At 38.0% G+C, this 24,899-nt stretch overlaps 1 protein-coding gene across 5 annotated transcripts in view; it reads left to right on the forward strand.

Annotated features, from left to right (window-relative positions):
• Positions 1-409: 409 nt before the first annotated feature.
• Positions 410-24,899, forward strand: part of LOC148659226 (aggrecan core protein-like) — a 33,127-nt gene continuing 8,637 nt past the window's right edge. For 2 of the 5 annotated variants that reach the window (XM_088641231.1, XM_088641234.1), the window contains exons 1-13: positions 410-754; positions 14,004-14,080; positions 14,744-15,127; positions 15,461-15,635; positions 16,697-16,824; positions 17,354-17,647; positions 18,044-18,493; positions 18,927-19,101; positions 19,298-19,425; positions 19,839-20,132; positions 20,580-20,663; positions 21,045-22,184; positions 22,668-22,781. In XM_088641231.1, coding sequence (XP_088497357.1) covers positions 14,011-14,080; positions 14,744-15,127; positions 15,461-15,635; positions 16,697-16,824; positions 17,354-17,647; positions 18,044-18,493; positions 18,927-19,101; positions 19,298-19,425; positions 19,839-20,132; positions 20,580-20,663; positions 21,045-22,184; positions 22,668-22,781 — 3,436 coding nt within the window. In that variant the 5' untranslated portion in view covers positions 410-754; positions 14,004-14,010. Of the gene's footprint in view, positions 755-7,025; positions 7,113-14,003; positions 14,081-14,743; positions 15,128-15,460; positions 15,636-16,696; positions 16,825-17,353; positions 17,648-18,043; positions 18,494-18,926; positions 19,102-19,297; positions 19,426-19,838; positions 20,133-20,579; positions 20,664-21,044; positions 22,185-22,667; positions 22,782-24,899 lie in introns of those variants that run through there. The other 3 variants (XM_088641235.1, XM_088641232.1, XM_088641233.1) reach the window with 3 other exon arrangements.

Genomic DNA, 24,899 nt, shown 5'->3' on the forward strand with positions numbered 1-24,899 from the left:
CTCTCCAGCCCTTAACGTTTTAAGCTGTTAACATGCAGAGCTAGAATGATGATGATGATAATTATAGTATTTATCCGAAACAACAAATCAGTAATACTGTATGGAATTAAGATTTTTTTTTACTTTAAACGACTCTGTTAGGCATTTAAAGAAAAGGCAAACTTGCACATTTATGGCTTTATTTACAGATTTCAGGTGTCGTGTTCAATAAACTCCACATCCTATCGCCTCTTCCGTTATAATAAGAATACGAGTCAATATTATTAGACATTATTTTAGGTGTTTAGAAGACACCTACCTCTTTTACCATAGGCACCCACCTCTTTTACCATTGGCAGGAGGAGTCTTCGTCGTTTTAAAAAAAAAACTCCCCTCTCTTTTTCTTCCTTGCCCCCCTCTTCCTAATCTTTGACAGCGAGCTAAACGCGTTCACTTTTTGAAAAAAGATTCTTTCTGCTCTTAACACACACACGCGGAGCAACTCTCTCCACCGGGGCCCGTGAGCTGTCAGGGCAGACAAGGATCTTTAACAGCGGGGAAATTATACAGCAGCCAATATTCAGCCAGTGATATGTTATAAACACATAAGTAAAGTTTCCGAGAAGAAAATAAGGCAGAAGAAAGAGCCGACTAAAAAAATCGAAGATATTTCGTTTTATTCCCCACGAAGAACAAAAATCACCGTACAATTTTTACTTTTTTGCCAGGTGTATGGAACTTAAGATTGCTGGGATTCTCCACTGAATAGCTGAAGGTAAATGTATTCTTTCACAGCAGAGAGAACTTCACCTGTTTATTTCAGAGCAAGTAGTGGAGTAATGCATACTGGTAACTTTGATGGACCAGAGAGGGAGAAAACGGTACTTCTTATTCTGACTGATAAAGCTTTTGCTATAGGCTACTTTAACGCATGCGAAAAATAGAGGTACTGTAGATCGTTTTTCACCTTTTCTCGTCCATCGCAAAGCAGAAAAAAGTAGATTATGCAGAAATATAGTCTAACGCGTGGTAGAATGGAAATCTGACTGATATTAATATTAATGAACCTAGCTAAACAGGTAACAGGTGTTTCTGTAAGAGCCTATATGCGCGGTTGTTGGTGTTGTATACACCAAAAGGACATTTCATGCTTAATTCCTGAGGTTTGTGTTAGTTACGATTCAAAGTGATGCTCTTGTGGTTTCAAAAGGTACCTTCCCTGTTTTGTCTGAAGTCGCTGGACAGATATTGTGTTGTGTTTTATTGTTCTAAAACCCATCATACAGAATTTGTGCTAATTCTAATACTTTTTAACACAATCAGTATCTTGGATGTCTTTATGGCATCATTCTATACAAAGTCCCGAAAGGAGCAAAAGCCCACTTTTGGCTCATAAGTACAGTATTTTAAAACGCCTTAACAAAATAAAGACACAAACTAATAAATCCACTATAAATGTAGTGCAGACTCAGTCATAAAATATGCTGTGCTGAACTATCAATACAATTTTTTTTCTTATTTTAAGTTTTTTCGGTTATTATTAAAATTGCATTTACCCCTGAGCCAATCAGATGTTAGCAGTGTGTATATCCTGGTTTTCTTAGCACTCAGTCTTTTGACTGTAGTTAATCAGTTTTGTGTTACACTACAATCAAGCACATCATTGCCTGATTATTAATAGTATATTATATTAATAGTATGACCACACTTATATTTGATTGACAGGGCGATTGGTTGATTTTTAATACTTTTCTTAATTTTCAGATTTTTTTTTATATTAAGCTCTCATTTTGTTTCATGTTATAAACCAAATATCAAGTGCCAAAAGTATAAAGACATGCCTAAATAATATGCAATTTATCATGCCTGAATACCGTACTCCATCACTATTAGGTTGACTATATTTATTTAAACAATTTATTGCATTGTATAATAGATCCTAATTTTAGTCTAGTACCCATCAAGTACACTTGGTGTCTTTATCCTGATGAGATCCTACACAAAATAACTATGGATAGTGTCATAGACATAACATTTTTAATATCCTGGTTAGTTGTTGAGTCATAGATTTCTGTATACAGTATCTATACAGTATGTACATCTATGAATGTACATAGATTGAATATATAGTGCTTAGATAACGTGTGCACAAGTCTGTATTTGTACTGTATATTATGTACTGCATGTGTCTGGTATATTTAGATATGTATTTCTAAGAAACTTACAATAAGACTTGCATGTGCCTTTTGATTACTGACGTGGATTCAGGATTTTAAAGGGTGACATTGTTTGGCCATTAAAATGCTTGGCTTATACTGTTGATTCTTAAGCATGCTGCCAGACGTGGACCAATTTCAATGTTTTTCTTTGGCACCAATTTCTCTCCACAGAACAGCAAGGCAGTATTGTTATTTCCCACAAAAAAAGGAATGGACATACTCCAGTACCTGGACAGGCTTATAAAGGCGCTCAGTCTTGCGATACTGGCTTAAATACGTTCTTATAGATAAAAATAACACAATTTTGTCACTACTAAAGCAAACATACTGTAATACCGTATTATGTTCCATCTTGCTGGTGCACGTGTTCTACCACAATTAAAGACATTGGATTTAGAAGATTAATGGGTAGCAGCAAACCTAACACTTTGCTTAGTATTGATTGAAGTGACAAGCAATGATCTTAAGGAGGTTTGAAATAATACTAGGTTGCCATTACAGAATTATTACTTTAACAGTTTTTGGTAATCTGGCTTCAAAACACCCAGTGTCAAACTGGAAGCCACAAGTCACCTGTGCTCTCCATCCTATTTTTCTTATTCGGTTTTAAAACTGGTTTTGATCTCTGTCTGTTAAAAATAACTCCCTTTCCTTAGTTTTACCTTAATCTATTAAGGTATTATTGTAATAGCATTGATAACTGCGTCTTCTGCCAATGTGTACAAGTGTTTGCTGATTAATAATGTATACGCGATTAAGACCGGTCACTACAAAATTAATTCAATGGACCTCTTCAAAATCACCAGTAAAACGTAAACCAGAGGGCATAAAAAGACACTTAAGGGAGGCATATTTAAAACTTAGAATGGAAGACACTTCTTTGCACAACATTGTGGGAGTATACTGTAGAACAAGCTAGCCAACCTTGTTGTTGAAGCCAAGACCCTGACTTCTTTCAAGAAATGGCAGGAAGAGATCCTTGGAATAATTACACCACTAAACACCAAAGAACCTAGATGGGCGACTGGCCTCCTCTCATTTCTAACTTTTCTTATCCCTTTTTCAATGAAATGTTTTGTCTGCATGTGCAATTACTGTATGTTCACGTGAGTTGCATCGTGTATTCTTAGCAAAGGGTTACTGCTCATGAGGAGTACATCAGGAAATATTGCACTCATATCACAGTGGTTAATAATCTTGAAAACTCCTCTGCAGTGCAACTGGGGATCTTATTATGTACAGTACATACAGTATTTGAGGAGAGGTGGCTGAATTGTGCCTTGCATTGATTGCTCATGCTGTGAACATTCTTCTTAGGCACTTGCTTTCTATAATGACTACATTTGTAAAAATGTATGAAGTGTGTTATGTGCTTACTAGACATGAATGTAACATTTAAATTATGCATCCTAATTATTTATCCTAGTGATGGCATTAATTGTGTCTATGTTTCTCACCCAAGTTTCAGTGCACAGTATTATTGTGATATGAATTTTCTTTTGGGCAGTAATATGGATACATACATATAGAATGTTCAAATGGTATAACCCTGAAGGCAGAGAGAGCATTCTGTTGGCACAGACATCAATTAGAATAGACTGTTACAGTATATAGGCAAGAACCCAATTACTGTACATACAGTGTTTTCTGCTGGCTTCTACCTGAATGTGGATAGTGTTCTTATAGAATCAGCCTTCAGTTGAATGGCATGGGCCTCATCTGGGTTAGAGTGTTTTATTTACATTGGCCTTAATGCAGTTAGAGGGTTTTATAATACTGACTTCAGTGGGAACAGAGTTTTTCTTATTGGCTTGGACCTCAAGTGGAATAGAACTTGCAGCTGGTGCTGAATGGGAACACTGTAGAGCACTCCTGCAAGACAACCCTACAATAATGGAATACCTGATGAACTAGTTTAAAGAAAAATGGTAGTTTTAAACACTCCATAATAAAGTGGTTGTCTTCACACAATTTACTATTGCCATTTTACATAAATAGAAGTTGCTATTCAAGGTAAAAAGACAAATTGTATTGGGTATAATTTCATTGTAAAAAGCTGCATTTTCTGGTTTTCTATTTTTCTCTGGTGTCCCTATAGAGTGCCTCCATGCACAAATTGTACATTCACATGGCAATTGGAGGCACTGCAAATAACCTCTATGAGAGATGTCCTTACTGATGCTGTATAGCAATGTATAAATTCTTAAACTAATTCCTTGAATAATACATTAGTGCCCACAACACCCTGGCAAAGTTGCACCTCTGACTGATTAAAATCATCACATGACTGTGTATGTGTATACAGTATACAGTGTGTATATTATGACTCATATACCAATGAATCACTGTAAACTGTTAACTATCATCAATGCCAGAGCGTACTAGAATTCTATCCCGAGCTGCCATTTTCAGCTCCTGCCACAAAATTACATTCAGTGTCTACGCACTATTTTATTTTTTTATTTAACATTTAAATAAGCAATAATTTATCTTTAAATATATATATATATAAAATCTAAAAATCAAACTAATTTAAACTAATCTATTTCAGATGAGGTTTTAATTAACAGTCCACAGTATAGGATTCACAAGGCAATTTGGTTTCTATTGCCTTTTGAATTAAATGGTTCTTGTATTCCTCTGTGATGCCCACCTTTCTTGACACTTGGTAAATATTGGAAGAGTTTTTTTTCATGATCATTATAATTTAAGAGTCTTTTACATAATTCATGGTGTAAAGTATCTGAAAACCATGTCATGTTACCACAGGCTTGACAGGGGTATTTGAGTATCTGGGCACTTTCATAATACATTTTGATTATACGTGGTCTCTCAATATGTACTGTAGCAGTATGATGCACTGTCACCCACATCTGCTGCTTTCTGCAGCTGCTCAGAACACACTGCAGAAAGCATCTCTTTTATGAGGATCACTATATTTCACTGTTTATTTTTTACTTAGAGTTGTCATGAACAAGGTCTGTTTGGGACACATAACCATCAATTTCCACACAGAGATAATAATCTTCTTGAGAATCTCATAATTATTTAAGTTGATAGTTGACAAAGTCTGAAATGATAAACAGAATCCTCCTGAGTCAAAATATGCTGTATTAATTAGTGTTGCCTTGTATTGGTTTTGATACTGTTTGGAGTTTGCATGTTCTCCTTATGTTCATTTGAGTTATTAAATTATGGATAAGTGTAGTTTATTTTCCAAAATTACAAAAAGCACACTCCAGGTTTTGGTTTTTCAAAGAAAAAATGTCAATAGCATAAGTTTCTACATTTGGAAAAATGTATTAACAAGCAATCTAGATTGTCAAATTAGAAACTTTTATTTTGCACGCCAGCTAGAACTTCTTAGTGCCTGGTTTTGAAATTGCTCTTTGTGTTAAGTGTATGGTTCCAGTTTTAAATGATATGTCCTTTCTTATAAATGAATGTCAATGTGTATAGCCTTTTTGTCACAGAACTAGTATATGTTTTTATAACCTTTCTTATTCTTACAGGTTACTGCAAACTTCATTTTGTATAGTTCATCACTCTCAACAGGTAGTCAGTCTCTTGGGGGCTGTGTTTCACATTTTTAATGTTATGAAACATGTGGAACACTGAAGTGGATGGTTGCTTTGCCTTTTTGGTTTAACAAATGTAAGACGTGACTCCTGTAATGATGTTTGTGTTTGTAAAAGTATCACGGCCAAGTATTTGGAGTTTTTTTTTCCCTTTAAGCGGGCGTAACCATCCGGTGGCACAATAACTCGCTGTTCAAGAAGCATGGGGTGTTTACTTTCATGGCTTATTTGCAGACTTCTCATTAACAAAAAAACATCGGTTAGCCTCATTGCAGGGCAGATGGCACCAGTCTTGCAACTTTAAGCATTAAAATATCATGTGAAGAAGAAATGATTTAAGGAAAAAGCAACACTTCTAAATTAATATTAGCCCCCTACTGTAATTAAATATGATTCAATGTGATGCACAGACATTATTTCTCTGTTGATGCAGAGTGTTCAGTTAGAAAGGAGAACAAGGAACATGTCAGGGGCCAGAGTGAAAACAACAGTAAACTCCCGTTCTCAGCCAGTCAAGCCCTTCCAGATCTGGCGTATTTGTGCCAGTTATGACTCCTGGAGTCCTGGGCCTGGGGCATGTTTGCTCTTCAGCCCTAACTGAGGTCTGAGCTGAGACAGATGTGCAAATATTGGAGTCTGTGAGATCTGAGGGCACTTACGTAGATGAGCAGAGGGCAGAACTGGGACAATGCATGAATTCTTCATGAACTGGTCTTGTTTGTGTGGTTCTCTTGCATGTACATGGGTTAGGCCAGATGTGCCAAAAACAGCTGTCGCTCAACAGCATTCTGCTGAGGCAAGGAACAGCTCAGCCCTGTGTTGCTCTTTAAAGGAAAATAGACCAAAAAAAAGATATTAACAATGGACAGGTCCACAAGCAAATTATAATAGGCACAATCAAACACAATGAGATACATGACCGTATTGTCAAACCCATTTGATCACACTGAATATATTTTGTGGTCACTGTAATCCTGAGAAACAGTTAGTTCGAAAGCTAAACTATTAAATGGGATACAGAAAAATAGCAAATGTCTAACGGCTACCTGTGACTTTGACTGTTGATATACAGTAGTTGTAAAAAACAACCTAACATAGTTTCTGGAAAATGCCTAAAGCATACCACAAGGGTTCTCAGTCCAGTTATGATGAGTTTTTAGTAACTTTAGGTTAATGTTCAACACTTACACAGCTTCTAACTACTGAGATTGTTGAAACTTGTTTTTATCTTACAACAAAAGAAATACTGTGGGAGAAAATTTTGTGGCCTACCCAGAAGGAAGAGATTCCTACCGTGAAACTATTATTTAGAACTACCTGCTTGACACACTGGTTTGTAAGAATCCTTTTTTAAATCAATTTCTAAATCTATAATCTTTCAGTAGTTGTAAAGTATTGCAGTAGTTAGTGGATTAATCATTTATAAGACTCAGCAATACAGTATTTATGTAGAGTATGACATTTTTCTGATAAATTTTACTGATCGTTTGACCACTGCTTCATTATATAGTAAAAGAGCCTAACATACTGTACTTTAAAAGGGGTTTTATATGTTTGAGTTTAATCAAGGGTAATATGGGATGTTGTTTCTGATTTGTAGTATATTTTGTTCCTAAAGAATCCTAAGTAGATAAATAGGTGTCCCACCTTTGCATTGAACATAATGGTTTCTTGTACATACTGTATGCAATTAATTACTGTATACTAAATGAGTGGTGCTGAGAAGTTCTGCTAACGTCAGATTTTGGAAGAACTGTAAGTTAGATGTCAGTTTCCTTCTTCTCTGAAAAACTTAGGAATTAATAAAGTTTTAAAGCTTTAATCTCTTTGAAAAAAGGTCTTTTTTACTAATTCATGTATTATTTAGCAGCAATAGAAGTTTAGTTTAGTTTTACTGCTCAATGCTTCCTTAAGGTTAAAGCTGCTACCAAACTGACTGCTGTTAAGCAGTAACACACCTTGTCTACAAAACCAGTTTAATTTTTACAAACATAAAAAGTAGGTACTATCTAATCATAAATAGAAGGACTTTCTATTTAATTTTTTTAAAAATAACTTTTAGGTTTAGGATACAAATATCGATCTTTTCTGTGTTTGCATGCTCAGTAATATAAAAATGTTATATAAATACACATTAATCTCTTAAATGATTAAAATATCTTCATAAATAAATGGAAGCAAAATGTTTGATTCATCAGTGACAGTCACAGACTACTTACAGTATCAGTATGGCAAATCAGAGGGCTCACTTTGACTTGCTATTGTCAATTTTTCAAATTTACTTTGCCTCCACCTAACTAAAAAAGTTTATTAAAGAGAACAAAGAAAGGCTGTAGGATCTAAGGGCAGATCTTACTTGACTGCAATGAACCACTCACCTGTAGTAATGTCCTCTTTGCTAGAGGTGCTGGATTTGTATCAAGCTTATGATGGTCCACTAAGAACCACAAGATGGAGCCATATCTCCCCCTTCTTTTTGCCAACAAAAGAGGTCTTCAGGGCTGCACTGGGCAACGTGCTTGAATGTGCCAGCTCTCTCCCACTGTCCCAAGAGAGTCAAGGAAAAACTAAACTTTTTTTGTAAGTGGAGGAGGGTTGTTACTAAAAAATAACGAAGTCAGGATCCAAAGCAATGACGGAAACCTTAAAATTTACTTAAGAAAAAAATACTGAGTGGGTCCTTGTTAATGGTACAGAACTGGCAGTTTGTATGTGAGATGTGAGTGTATGGCTTCTTCTCTCTCATACTCTCTCGCCGCTTTCCCTTAATCTTTCCTCCTGTCAGACATCAGCTTCTCTGGCTCTGTGGCTGTGATACATATTTAAGAGAATAACAATTCTAATGGCCTTATAAATGTTCTGATGCTGTGGCCACATTGTTTCCTCCGCCCTTTGGATCAGGGTGCAGAAGCCTGACTCACGTTTCACTGCTCATTCTTCTGATATGTACAGTATATGTCCCACAGTATGGCTCTGTAGCACAGGCAATTGTCAAACAGGTCTGACAAACTATAATTGAGCTACAAAATGTCCACACTTATGTACAAAATGTGTAAGTGAAATCTATTGTTTTTAGGTACCATAAAAGAGTACTTTATTCCAGAATGGCTGCTTTAAGTGTTTGCATACCTGTGTACCTAGCTAGGAAACAATACTTTAATATTGGCATCTGGTGTTAGTTTTTTCCTCTGTACAGTATGTCACTGCAATGACATGACTTCAAGATTCACATCTTTAGTATAACAGACACTAACCTCGGGTATCATCCTTAGTTTGTCTCTTTATGTTCCAAAGCACAGGTCATCCTGAGCTATGTTATCTCCCAGTTTTGTTACCCATTCTTCCTAATTATTGAAACTGCGCCTGTCTTCACTGCTTGTTGCTTTGCATGTCTTTTTCTCTCTTGCCCTTTTTTTGTGTCAGGTCATACTATACTAGATGCCTTTCACCCTTAATAATAAAGCTTTCAGATACAGTAGGTAATAGTGATGGCTTCAAGCTTTTCTGCTTCTGTTGTCAAAACCTCGCTCTCAAAGGTTTACTTATATCAATGGGGTAGATGCTTTTCCCACTGTAGGCTGCATCTACAAGGTGTATTGTATCCCAAGGCCATGAGCCATTAACCTTGCTGAAGAATGGCAATTTTATCACTGCTGTACATCTGCAGTTTGAATGAAGTTCTTTCAGGCCATCTTGGGTTAATTGCTTCAGTGGTCAGTTCCAGAATGTTGTAGGCACTGTGAATAGAAACAAGAAGTAATGGTCTTGTTGAACTGTAAGACCGGGAATGTTAATTATAGATTTCTTCCTTCAGGATTTAAAACGTGAGGAAAAGTCAATGGAAAAATTACAGCTCAATATTTGTATTTCATTTTTGTGCTTTAACTCACATGTACTGTATATTAGTTACCCGATATCCAAATCCTGCTGTGTGGTTGGACAAGTTTATTAAATCTGAGACTTCAAATGATGGCAGAATTACAGCATGAATATCAGTGTTTTCTATTCTAATTCCTAGGTTAGTGATTGACCAAATTGTATAATCTTTTATTTCAATAAAGCAGTCCAATAAAGTCCTGAAGATCACACATAGGTAGGGAATATAAATATTTTCTGACGAAACAACTATTGCAATATTTGTAACATGAATGTCCATATTCTTTAAGACCACGTCTTATCCTGTGCTGTCATGTATAGATTATCTAGAAATTTGTAGAAAATTTAGCAAAAATTCAGAATCAACTGCAAATTCTAAATTGAGAATGTGCTGTATTTTAGATTTATAGATATAAACCTACTTATAACTTTTGTCCTTACCTTCCCTATGGTCATTCCCTGATTTTTCCTAGTGAGGTTTGCATCTAATTGATTACTATGTAGGTGTATTGGAGTAATCGAGCAGTGGATTTCCTGGGCTGTCAGAATAATTACTCATATAAATTGACAGAGGTATACAACAGGACTGATGTTTGATTTGTTATTTAGAGAATGAATCACTGTTTGATTCACACTTTGACATCAGAAATGACTAATCCTGACTTGTTTTAACCCTCTCACTGCACCATTGCCAATGAGCTATCCTGACTTATCCATAAATCTGCTGAACCATATGATGGTATTATTAAAAAAAAATTCTGCACTGAACATTTAGAATTTGAGAAATAAAATTCACAGAGGAGATTAGAATTTTGTATTACAGAAGGCATTTACTGTTAACTACTCAAATCTGGTAGACAATAGGTTTTATAACTTTAAAATCAAAGAGAAATGTGCAGAAAAACCCTTCTTAAAATCCTTTTTGTCAAAATTGTCCAGTTTGTTGCAGCAAGTTGTTTACATTAATTTTACATTGGATCACATTTATATATAAAAATTAATCTGTTTGGACAAGTCAAAGATACATCACAGTAAATTGGCCAAACAAGTTTTCACGCCATTCCTAAAATCACTTACAGTTCTTGGAAGTGGCCAAAGAGCAGAGAGAGAGTGGCATTAAGGGAACTTTATTGCACTTTGTACAGACAAGCTTGAAGCTTGTACTGTATCATGTGAGAAAACTGAAGTGTATACACTGTATGGAAGGTTTTTATAAGCTCACAAGTGTACAATTTATAGAGACAGAGGGATGAGTAAAAATGTATCACAATCAGTTCTTTTTTTAAGAATATAGAGTCTCTAAATGAGATCCAGTATCTTGAGCTCTCATTCACCAATTCTTACATAATGTGTAGCTAGGATTTTGGTTCAACTAGGACTTCTAGGGGCAGTAATTACAGGGGTGCAATTGCTGACCTGATTTCATTATTGATGCATTTGTGTTTTATTATTGAAAAATCCAAAGATGGTCATTTTAACATACTGGACAAACTCATAACTAGAAACCAGCCCCTAAACTGCTCCTTGCCTTGCATAATGTAAACAGCAATTAAAGTCTTTTTCCTTGTATTGTAAGAATGGAAAAACTCCAGGAGGGACTGTGGGGGTTCCCTTGACAGGAAAATAAGCTTTATACAGTAACATTGAACATTAAATTGGCTGGGAAAAGTAAGCATTTAGAGATTTCATCTACAGTGATTTAGGCTCTGATAAAATGGAGGTCTTTGTGTATTCAGTTACTTAAATATGATCAGATGGGAGCTTCTAAGCCAATGAATAACAATGTTTCATTGTTATTCTGAGCTACAGTACATGTGTGTACAGATAACACAGCAACGCACAGCAGACACTTTAAGATTTTTGCCATAGCAATGCAGTGGAATTATTCTCAAATTCATGCAAGAGAAAGCTGTACCATCAAAAGATTACAGTTTTGTGAGGACTGCATGATCAGATAACTTTAAAAAAGGCAATTTGACTATATTTTACATAAAAAGTACAAAGAAAGAAGAATACTTTTGCAATAATTACAGAGCCATACATTATGTAAAAAGATTGTGGCAGTGCAATTGTTGATTAACATATGATTTATAAATATAAGCAGTTAATACTAGTTTAATAAAAGTAGTTAATAATAGTTTAAAATACCCATTCTGTACAGTAACTTCAAACAACATGAAATGCCTTAAAGGTCCCTGAGAGATATCTATAAATGATGTCAGCTCTGTCTCACCAAAATACTGTTTGGCACTCCTTTTTCCCCATCAAAACTGTCTATCTTATGTGTCTATTCTGTTTCTAAGCACAAGCTGTATATTGTGCCATAAATCATGTCTTATCAGTCAAGGGAAGTAATATGTCTACCTCCCATGCTTATGCTTTTGAAGCATTTTCATTTTGTTAGCACCAGAGCTGAGAACCATGGTCATAATATGAGGTAGTTTTCTTAAACTTTTTTTTAATCTGTTTTTATTACGTTACATACTGTAGACTGAAAGTGAAAACATTACTCAAACTAAAAATTAAATTCTACATATTACAATAAAGAAAAGGGGGTATTCCGGGGTTCTCTTCACTGCTTTGATTAAATATTCTTCAATGTACTTATAAAGAACTAGAATAAGATTAGGTCTATTTGATGAAGCACAATAAAAAACTCTAAATGTACTATAAAAAGTACATTATGGCAAAAAATATGGTTACAACAGTATATCCATTGTATTCTAGTTTGCAAATTAATCAAGTGCCAGGGCAGGGCACATGAGTCTAGCAAGACCTTCTCAGTATACATTTGTAAGGAAGGGCCAGGTTTGAAGACCACTTGGAAAAAAGTAATAATGGAATATTTCCACTTGTATGCAGTTAAAGAAACATTAAGGAAAGGAGATGAGTGTATTAATCCCCATTAATGTACAATTTGTTCCCGTGTTTTGAACAGAAACCATTTATTTCACTGTGGAACAGTTAACTCATGTGTGAATTCAGTTGTGAATGAGAACTGTACTCATCAAAACGTGAGCTGTTTAATTGTGTTCTTACTGCTTATGATGTTGTGGCAACATGCCAGCGTTGAATGTCATATTAGACACAACACTGACACTTAAAATAAGAACAGGGGAGACGTACAGTACAGTACATTAGCAAAGGAAATGGCAATACTGAAGGTATATGCTTTAAAAACATTTAGGAACATATGTGCTGAAGGATTTCACCTGTGTTAAGAGTCAGAAACCTGTCGCAAATGCTTTGGAAGTGGTACGTGATGTACTAAGCAATTGTAATGGGGTCTTCAAGGTTTAAATAGCCCTTAAGTGGACAAAATGTATCTTTGCAGTTAAGTCCTTAATGAATACTTACTGTAATTGGCAGCATTCCTGTAAAAAGAATGGAAATGGGGTGGGGTTTGTTCACATCAGGTTTCTCAAATATTAAACTGAGGTGTACTAAACGTGCTGCCAACGATGACACTTATAATTGCATTAATTTGTTTGAAACCTTGGAAATCAAGTTTAAATCGGTCACAATCAGCAAACCTTTAAAAGTCAGTATAGGAAGACCACTATCCCCCAAGCTTGGCTGCTGTAATTGCATCAAGAATGAGGCATCATCTTCAGCAGCCTAAAGTGAATCATAAGATGTGAAAAAATGTTACAGTATATCACTCCAAAGCATGAAGACCATACAGCTGCAGATACTGGATGATCTAAAGAATGATCTACTGTAGTTCCTCTCTTCCAGAGGTGATGAGACTGTTTCCCACCCAGATGTGTTAGAGTTGGAACCTCAATTTTTTTCTTTGAGATGAATGCAAAATTTTCTATCTTTTCCTGGAAGTAGATTTCACCTACAAATCTTGAAAATGTATTTCTTTGGCATTTCTAATTTCTTCCTGATATTGGAAGCAAAGACTGCACGCATGTACAATAAATGCTGAAACGTTTCAGACACAACAGCATAGTGTTCTTTCTCGAAATACCTTTCCTCTATACATTTGGCCTTTATACAGTTTTAGTGCATTTAGTGTAGTAGTCATTCAGTTGTCTCATTCAGCATGTTTCTTTCAGTTGTATATGTCTTACTTATTAGCAAATATCACAGCTGGTTTTGAAGACCCATATTTTCAGCCTTACCTTGACTTGGCAACAGTGAAAGTAATATTAAAAAGTTAAAAAATAAATAATATCCTGTATTTCTGTTTTAATCACAATTACTATGTCTGTTTAAAAAATATTAGCATAAACCTTTGAAAGTTACGGACTGCTTGTTTCAGGTCATTTTGTTCCTTCAGTATCAGTACAGTTTGATTAATATTTCAGCATGTTATCTGAAACTGTTTCTCTGTGTCTTACAGGTAAACTATGACCACTTTACTATTAGTATTTGTGTGCTTGCGTGTCATCGCAGCATCAATTTCCGTCGAACTATCAGGTGAGTGATCTCATGATCCAGTTTTATTGTATTCTCTCTATCTATATTCTACTGTATATCATATTGAATTTTTTATCTGGCTTTTCCTTCAGGAATTCATGTGTTGTTTAAGACAAGAAGGTACACTTTAAGAATGTCGAGTGGCTCTTCAGCTTCCTGCAAGAGAACTCAATATCTTTTTCGCTCCAGCATTGCCGCATATTCTACCTGTCAGATCTGGTGTTTTTGTATTTAGAACTTCAGAAGGACCACAGATGAGAAGAGGCCATTTGGTCTATTGTGCTCATTCTGTTCTACTTCTCCCTAGTCCCATACCCAGTACTTTTCGTACTAGGGATTAACCTCTGAATCTATGAGATCTCCCTGGAACCCTCTACAGAAACTGAAAATTTAGAGCAGACAATCAGTCCGAACCTTTATATCTTTAGGATGTGGTAGAAATGTGGAACTTTCAGACAAAAACTTTGAGGACACATGAAGAAAATGCAAACTCCTCACAAACAGAAACCCCCAACTAGAATCACAGATATGATACTAGAACTGTGAGGTGTCAGTGCTGTAGGTTTAGATACTGTAGTGTTCTTACTCTTTGAAGTGGAAAGTAATCTAACACAGATAGCTGGTGTGGCTTTCTGTCTCCTCACCACCTCTTGTCCTTTGCAGACCCTGAGAATGCACTGAGCGTCAGTGTCCCTGCAGAGTCCCCGCTACTTCCCCTGCTGGGCGGCTCACTGGTCATGCCCTGCTACTTCCTGGACAGCACCCTCCATGACCCTGGTGCCCCCACAGTTGCCCCTCTGGCTCCCCGCATCAAATGGAGCCACGTCACCAAGGACGGCGAGTCAGTCATCTTGGTGGCCACAGGAGGCAAAGTGCGTGTAACCTCCGAGTACATGGACAGAGTAACCATGGTCAACTACCCAATGGTGCCCACCGATGCCACCATTGAGATCACCGAGCTCCGTTCCAGCGATTCTGGCATCTACCGCTGTGAGGTCATGCATGGCATTGAGGACAGTGAAGACACTGTTGAGGTTCAAGTCCAAGGTATGTGCAGCACTCAGTTGCCAACGCACAAACTCACGAAGTTTTGCATTACTGAATCACCGTGAACCCATGTGCGATCTCCTTTATCTTGTCCAATTGAAGTATTTAAAAAATGGTGGAGTTTGTTTCGCATGAATAATTCCCGATGTGATATTGTAGGAAATCTGAAGCTTTTTTGTCTTAAATAGTTGGTGGTTTTTCTCAGGTCACCAGTCCTATAAACCTAAGGGTGCCATGCTTAGAACTATGGCAGATCTATAGAAATGCAGTGAAGGTGGGTGCTCTTTGTTATGATTTTTTCTGTCCATTTCTCTCCACCACCTTACAACACAGGTATTGTGTTCCACTACCGTGCTATCACCACACGCTACACTCTAACCTTCGAGAAGGCCAAGGCTGCTTGTATCCAGAACAGTGCAGTCATTGCCACCCCAGAGCAGCTGCAGGCTGCCTATGATGACGGCTTCCATCAGTGTGACGCCGGCTGGCTGGCAGATCAAACAGTCAGGTGAGCTCCGGCTTCCCTTGTTAAAGAATGGAACAAGCGACATGCTGTATGGCCTTACAGCAGCAATCCTGCAGAAGTCACCAATCACTGGTGCGATGCAACACTGTGCCTCTGTAATGTTGTTGTAAAAGGGCAGTGTTCACACCTTGTGATTTGTTTCTTTGAGATTAAAAAATCAAAATGTCTCTTTCACAAAGATTTTTTTTTCCATGAGCAGTGTTATTGTGTACTTGGGATTCAAACAATTCTAATAAATATTTAAATAAGCAGATTTGACTATGCAAATTAGGCTGCCTTACAAAAAAGGGACAGAAAGTCCTTTCATTCTGTGCTTTGTTAAGAAAGATTTAGAAAACAGACTAAACTCAGTACTTCCGCGCCTGCTACTTCCATCTTGCACAAAGCAGCCTTTTCTTTTCTTTTCCCCAGCCCCACCATGAAATACTGAGAAAATGTTTACTTTTCTCAGATGTCTTAGCTGCTGGTTTTTATTCTGCTTTCTAAAGAATTCCTGCAATGATGTGGTAGATAGCATGTCATACAACAGTGCTGCTAGATTTTCTCACAAAAGCACAAACCCTGAGAAGCGGCCGTGGGTTTTAAGAAGCAGTGTGTGTACGTAAATGAAGTGTTTTGCTTTATTTAAATGAAAGCGGTTAAGGCTACCTCCAAAGGTTATTGAACACTAAGCATATCCTGAAGAATACAAAGATTTAAGTGGACACAGGGAAAGCAAGTGCGAAGAAACAATCTGCACATGTAAAAGGTTGGCCAAGTCAGCTTATTCAGTCTAATGCAGTTGGAGCCCTTATGATTCGGTGACCAGATAGAAGGTTTGGGTCACCGAAGTGTTTTTAGATGGCCCAGTATCTCTGTTCAGTTAAAGATGAATTTTCTTTTGGTTTTATTATTCTTAGTTTGTTTTCTCAGCAGGTAAATCATATTAGAATAATCTTTCTTCTGTAGCCTTCCTGGTCTGTACAGTATATAATCGATAAATGGGTAGCTCCTCTCTGGCTTGTTGATCATGTGCTTTGAGTGGCATGTGTTCTCCTCCCCAGGTACCCTATTCACAGTCCGCGGGAAGGCTGCTATGGGGACAAGGATGAGTTCCCAGGTGTGCGTACCTATGGAGTAAGAGACGTGAATGAGACATATGATGTGTACTGTTTCGCACAGCAGATGAAAGGTACTGTATATATCTTATGTGTTTTTTCATTGATTGTAGTAGACAATGTAACAGGGCTCAGCAAAAAGTTAAAGAGACAAAATTACAGTCATGGACAAAAGTTTGAGTACTTGGAAAATGAAATAAGCAAGAAAGATGATCATTTGTTTTTGCACAAAATATACACCTGTATTCTTATTGATGAACATCTGACACAGACAAACCTTTTCTATTGCTGTAGGGAATTTGTATTTATTGTCATGATTCCTTTATTTCTTCAGATAAATAATGGTGTTTTTAAAGGAAATATTTAGTTCTTAAGTACTATATGGGACCTTTATTAATCCTTAAAAACAGTTTAATGTGTACATTTCAATATCTAGATGAAAGAGCTGATCTAATTGAATATTTTCTACATTTCCATTGCCATTAAAACAAACCTACAGTGATGAGAAAGGCCCAGGTCCTCTGTATTCATTTTCTTTAGCATAGTCCATCTTTAAAGGAAATTGTGATTATTATACAGTAAGTTTCTTATCTTCTGTTGCAGGCAGGGTTTTCTATTCCACCTCTCTGGAAAAGTTCTCCTTTGCTGAAGCAGAGGAGCAATGCATGAAACTGGGTGCCATGCTTGCCACCACTGGGCAACTGTACCTGGCCTGGCAGAAGGGCATGGATGTGTGCAGTGCGGGCTGGCTGGCAGACCTGAGTGTCCGCTACCCCATCTCAATCGCCCGGCCCAACTGCGGAGGGAACCTTGTGGGTGTCCGCACTGTCTACCTCTACGTGAACCAGACTGGTTACCCCTACCCAGACTCCCGCTATGATGCTATTTGCTACCAAGGTGAGCTATGCCTCAGTATGCTGGCGTCAGTTTTTCTCCAATATAAAAGGCAGTCCAGTTAATGTGGCCTCCAATTATCTTCTGAGGACTCCAGTCAAATTCAAAAGTTTGGATGTTCTCCAGGTACTATGGATATGTATTATGTCTGCTTTGGGTGTCATGTTCATATTGTATTTAGATACCACTACATACCCTGCTAAACTGCTAGGCATTGTTTTCTTATTAGCATTCTGAAACCTAGCATGGCAGCATGTATTATATGAAAGTGGCTCCACGTGCAGTTCTTTGTGCAGTCTTAATTAACTTATTTAGAATGGCCGCAATGTACCTTGCTGTATCGGGACTTTATTTTCCCACGTGGGTAAATCGCCATATTTTTTGGTCCTGTTCTTTCAGAGGATGAAGAAGGTTCTGCTGTGACCACCATTGAATACCAGCAACCGGAACTTCAGACAGGGACCACAGAGCTGGGCAGTGGCTTGGTGACTGTAGGGACCTTCACTGAGGGCCCTGAGGTCTTCTTCAGAAATGCCACCACGGAGAGTGAGGCCCGTGGAGAGTTGGTGACGCAGGAGCCCATGAATTTCACCAGCACTGACTTCCCCTACAATGTCACCACAGACTTCTTCTACCCAGTGGACAATGTCACAGATCTGCCCCTGTCTCCACCTCCCGAGGTCACTGAAGAGGTGGTCACAGCAAACTTCACTGAGGTGGTAGAAGAAATCATCATGGTCACAGCTGCTCCTGAGACAGGCCTTGAGCCTGTTGCTGAGAATGCCACAGAGTTTTATGAACCCAGCATCCCTCCCACAGAAGAGCCTGAGGCTGTGCTATCGCCCACAGGTGAGCTCCCCCAGTACCCGCTGCAATGGAAGCATAGTCTGTCAAGTACTGTGTGTTTCCATGTGTAAACATCAGGGATCGTGAAATTCCGACTGTTAAGGAGGACTGTATTTGATTATATTTAGGATTATACCACTAGTGGTCTTTTAAAACTGAATTACCTGAGTAGATGTGTATAGTGACCTATAGGCTGTAGTTAATGCATTTTAGTAATACTTTTAAAATGCAATGCCTTGTATAATGTGGAGAGGCTATGTTATGTATTTATTGATCTATTTGGTATTTTTGTTTTAGTGTTTGTTTTAAATTTGATTCTTGGTTTGTCTGTTGTGAATTGTACCTGTCCTTTTTCACTGTACATTAACGTGACTTAGAGAACAAAATGCTTCGAGATGGCTCTCATCACTGACGGGCTAAGTGGCTGTTTCACTAGGCATTGTCTTCCATTACCGGCCGATCTCCAGTCGCTACTCCCTGACCTTCATTGAGGCCCAGCTGGCCTGTCAGAAGATTGGCGCAATAATTGCCAGCCCAGAACAGCTCCAAGCTGCCTACGAAAGTGGTTATCATCAGTGCGATGCAGGCTGGCTTCTTGACCAGTCCGTCAGGTAACGCATTCATTCCTAACCGCCAGTCATAAAGGGTTTGCCAATCACTGTTAGCTACTTTTCCTCTCACTTTCCCATGCCAACAGCTTATCGCAATTTGAAAAGACCACATGTTGTTCATTAGGATGCAATGTGATTTCATCGCATATTACATTGTGTGATTATATTGACATATCTTGGTCTATCTAATGTAAAGGTATCCAATTGTCTCTCCACGAGACAATTGCTATGGCGATATGAATGGTCTCCCAGGAGTGCGGAACTATGGCGTGCGTCCTGCAGACGAGCGGTACGATGTTTACTGCTACATTGATGGACTAAGGGGTAAGAGCACCAGCACTCTGTGAATTAGAACTTTTATAAAAAAACTAAGAAGCAACCTGCGTCTATGACACCTGATTGCTTACCAATTGTATTGTCTCTGAAAACATTACTTCATTCCTCAGGTCCATGCCCTGGCTACAAGTTATGTAAGCAATTGATTTTGAAGCATCTACAATAACACATAAAGCTATTCGGGGGTTAGCAGTCTCCTACACTCAAGAGCTGCTCAGTGTCAAGCTTTTATGTGCAAAGCAAACTTCTTTAAAATTGTGTGCAAACGTTTCAAAGCTTTCAAAGCTTCAAAGTTTCAAAGCTTTCTTTCTGAATGAACTGCAATTTAATAGAACTACGATTAGGTAACGCTGTTTTTGAAGAGTTACAGCAGTGAAAAAGTGCACTTTTCTGTCTTTTAGGTGAAGTTTTCCATGTTAGTTCACTGGGGGGCTTCACATATGATGAAGCCATGTCCTCCTGCGTTGAGCAGAATGCCACTCTGGCCTCTACTGCGGAGTTATATGCTGCATGGAAACAGGGATTTGACAAATGTCGAGCTGGCTGGCTGGCTGATGGCAGTGTCCGGTACCCCATCACCAACCCCAGGCCACAGTGTGGTGGTGGCAAAGCTGCTGTCCATACCGTTTATCTCTCACCCAACCAAACAGGCTACCCTAACCTGTCCTCCAAATACGATGCTTACTGCTTCCGGGGTGAGTGCCATTTGTAATCAAGCAATGCAACTGGGATCTTTTTCCTGGGATAATCATGAATGTGCATTTTTTCATCTCTTTAAATTCTATTTATACTGATAATTAGATATATACACTTTTTAGATTTTAAAGTATACATAATTAATTAATTTAGGAGAATATGTAGAAGTTTGTTTTCACTTTGACACTATGCCTTATTTATTGTTGATTACTAGCAAAAAAGTCCCACTAAATATTTTATGATTCCATATATTAACACAATAAAATGGAAAAATCCAACTGTAGTGAATACATTTGTGAATAGTGAATAGCCATTGTAGTTAGTTTTCCCACATTGCATGAAGCAGTATTTCAATACAAATATGGTTTAATTGTATGCTTCTTTTATACAGCAGATCCAGAGAATGCAAGAACTGAATAACTAAGAATGCCTTTTCTTCTTTCTAGCTGATCTTAACGCAACTGGACTGAATATCACAGACTTTGAAGATCTGATAAATGCAACATCGCTAATGGGACTGCTAAGGCCTGGTAATAAATCTCTTTGAACAGTGTATGACTTATGAGACTGAACATTAAAGATACAGTATTAAATATTTATATCCCTGCTTCTTGTTGTAGGGATATAAATCTTACAGGGATATTGGAAAACTCATTCTCTGGTTGATGGTATTATCATTGATGGTAATGGGTTAATATACTGTACCATCAAAATGTTGATGGTAAATGAACCCATTATGCCATTAAAAACACACAGTTTATTATATTGTGCGTCAGTGAAATTGTTTTTTTACTAGAAAGCTCTGTTTATTTTTTTCTAAAGGGTATAATGTGTAAATTATTTTATTTCACCATACAGTATCTAAGCCACAGACCTGCTGATTCTCTCTCTCCGTCTCTTTCTTTCTCTAGTGAGCCCCTCGATTGCACCTCCTATCTTTGTGGAGGTCACTAGTTCTGGCTCTGGCTCTGCTGAGTTACCTTCAGGCCCCATATTTTCAGCTGATGGCTCAGCAAGTGGCAGTGCGGAAATTCCCAGTGGAATTCCAGACATTTCTGGAGTGTCTGGGAGCGCATCAGGGATCATTGACGGTAGTGCAGATATCTCAGTGACTTTGCTCTCAAGTGGAATGGTGCCATCTGGAGAGGGATCTACATCTGGGCTACCTGAAGAAGCTGGAGAAGGGCCTTCCGGAATTATTACATTGCCTTCTGGGATGGAATCAGGAGATTCAAGTGGGCTGTGTGGGATGTTTTGTAGTGGAATGTTAGTTGAAAGTGGGTCGACTCCTGACATCTTTAGCTCCTCTGGAATTCCAGAAAGTGGGGACTTCTCAGGGCTGCCATCTGGGATCTCAGGCATAAGTGGGGATTTTTCTGGGTTTGATGACATCTCTGGACTAACATCTGGGGTGAGTGGGTTTGAGAGCGGATCTGCCCCAAGTGGATCTGCGTCTGGAATCCAGGACTTCAGTGGAATTGAATCAGGACTCTCAGAAGTGATTTTTGTCCAGCCGAACTATACTGAACTGACACTAAGACCAATGGACCAGCAGGAAGTGGGAGGAGGTCCCTCAGGATATTTTGTATCGGGATCTGGTGAGACAAGTGGATATCCCGCTAGTGCATCTGGTCTTCCGTACATCAGTGGGGAATCTGGTTTAACTTCAGGAGAGATATCAGGTGAAAGTGGGGACATCACATTCATAACCCAAGAAGAGATGGTAGAAGTTTCCACCAAGCCAGTGCTAACCCAGGAACTGGGCCGAGGAACCGTGGAGTTTAGTGGAGAAGGGTCTGGCTTACCCTCTGCGAGCTGGGAGCAGTCTGGCAGTGGAGAGACATCAGGGATACTTTCTGGTGATTCGGCTTCTGTAATCCTGTCCTCCGGCTCCGCAGATCATGAAATTCTAAGCAGCACAGTGGGGCCAGAAGAGGCCCTTTCTGAACCAGAACTTTTTGTCACTCCTGCTGTTCCGGTCACTGTGACTACTGCTTCTGCCATTTCTCTGCAGACACCGTCAGTAATAGAAGAACCTGTCTTAGTGGATGGTATGTCAGCACACAATCTAGATATTTTAATCACCTTCTACAATATCTGTGCTCCTTTACATACAGATAAGACAGCTACAATTTCAAATTTTAAATGAATAGATTTTTTACTATCACCTGAGGAGATTAATTGAAGTTAATGACAGTGCTGAATGTAACATAAATAACATATACACTATATATATTACAACTAATATGTACACTACACAACATGCTGTAAACATGATCCTTTATTGAGTATTCAATTTCTCAAAAAATACATTCAGCAAGAAGCATTCTGCTTTAAAAAAAATACTACCTGTTGCTGTTGACTTAGGAGTTGAGAACTGGCACTAATCTACAATGAAGAAGTGAACAAGCCAGAGGTCTAAATAATTTGGACAATGTGTAAAAAGGAATTAATTTTGGATTTAATAATAGATGTGCAGGCTGCTCCTTATCATCTGTAGATGTTAGCACACTGACTCTCTGCTTTGTTCTCAGAATCCCATGACCCATGCAATCCCAACCCATGTGGTGCAGGCTCATGCTCTGTGCGTGATGGGATCGGACACTGCGAGTGCCCACCTGGCGCTAGTGGAGATGAGTGCCAGCTGGGTGAGTTCCAAGTGCTGGGTTCTCATTCATTCGGATATCCTGTTGATGATGGCATTCCATTTTGATTCAGTTAAGACTGTCTTTGAAGAAGGACTGTATTTCAAGTCAAAACCGCTGTCCAGGGTCTTCTAAGTACGCATGTCAGTCAGAAGCATTTCTGTTCATCTTACTGTGAGTGTCCGATAAGTGTGGTGTTTCTGAACGATAACCTCATTGAGGTCTCAAAACCAAACCAATACAAGGTGAAGCGAAGCACATCAGCAATGCTACTTTCTGTTCTCGCCAATGGGTTCCATTGAGACCATAGACCTGGGACAAATTCCCCCGATGCGTCAGATTTCTGTAGTCTGTCTGCACAGAGGATGAATTACTTTCTATTAATCAAAGAGCATGCAGTAGTTTAACAGGCAGTTAACTAACCAGTATGAATTTAGGCAGATATTAGCAAGTTAGGTTATGTAATTAGTGATAACAACCTTATATCATTCTCAGAATTAGTGTATTGAACATTTCTCCCTGAAAAAGAATTTCTGAATTTTGTAAAGCTTAAAATCCTATTGTCTATCACTTTTATTCTTAGTGACCTGCATCAGCAAAAAGACGAGCACAGTGATGAATTAATACAGACTAATATACAGGCGAAGACTTGGATATTTTATAATCTGCTCAATGCGTAGTCAGATAGGGCATTTGACAGCTGTGGCTCCCATTGGATAGCTGATCTCTCTATGGGGTCGGATGAAAGAAACAGGGATATAGCCTAGAATAATGTCAATTATCCATCATATATTACTCCAATATCTTAGTTCAGTATAAGATTTTAAACAGACTATATTATACTCCTGAAAAATAGGAGAAAATGAACGGGGTTGTGATGTAAAATGTAATAAATCTAAAGGATTATTAATACATTTACTAAGGGATTGCCAGCATGTTCAGGCTTTTTGGACACCATGGTAGACAGGACACTTACAGTACTTAATTATTTCAGTTTCACTCCTATCTCCTGTATCCTGGGTAATTTGTCAGGGGTTAAAGCATCAACTCAGCATAAAAATATTTTAGATTTTTGAGTCTGTGTATTATTGCTTAGAATTAATTCTGTGAAACTGGGTGAATATTATAGGACCATCACACACAGAATGGATTAATGAAGCTGTGTTACAAATGAAATATGAAAAGATAGTGTAAAGCTAGGACAGGGAAATGAATTAACTTAAACATGTACAGTATAAAGCCTATTAGAGGCTTATGTGAAAGGCACTAACGGCACTTTGAGAGGATATCAAAAAAGAGAGAAAAACATCATACTGTATAAATAAAATTGTCATCCAAAGATGGGAGGGGTGGTGGTGGAGGGAATTTAAAACGGAAAAAGAATTTTAATTGTTAGTTTCTCCACAGATTTCTGAAGAACTATTATACAGAAATAGTCCTGAAGTCCAATGAAGTCCAAGGACATGTTTCCATTGTGCTAAATCCTTTACTTTCTCTTTTGGTCGTTTGATAAGTATTACTGTGTGACCATATTAAAAAGCTTGTCAGGGACTAATGCTTTTTTCATTTAATGTGTCAAGGACAAATGAATGGTTTGATTTGCCCTGTCAGAACCCCTGACTCCTCTGGTTTTCTAATGTTTACTGTGTCAAATTGAATCATTATTTTCCAAGGTTACGTTCTGATGAAATATTGTTGCAATGTTCTTAAGGTGGGTTGAAAAACATCTGAAATATGTCTTAGAAGATTCACTCCCTTACACTGGCTTGTTACTATGCCTTAAGCAGGTTATCAGTTCATACTTTTTTTTCAAATACTACTGCCTTTGTTCCAAATCCTAGATTTTGAAAACGTTAGCAAAATATATGTGACTGTCCTTAGATTAGTCAACAATCGGCAGCTCTCTCTCCACATGCTTTTCATGTGCTAAATGCTTTGAGTGTGATTTAGAGATTACTCTGAATATTTGGAGCATTCAGCCTTTGGATGTTGTTATTTCTTCTTTTTTTGTCTCAATGATTGTTGTATGTTTTGTCCTTTGTTTGTGATATGTGATCACTGCCTATGTGTTCTGTGTATTTCAGGTTTTGTGGCATGTCTGTGAGGAATTGTCTCTGTAGA

Source organism: Lepisosteus platostomus, chromosome 7 (assembly GCF_059453375.1).
Source record: "Lepisosteus platostomus isolate fLepPlt1 chromosome 7, fLepPlt1.hap1, whole genome shotgun sequence".
NCBI lineage: Eukaryota > Metazoa > Chordata > Actinopteri > Semionotiformes > Lepisosteidae > Lepisosteus > Lepisosteus platostomus.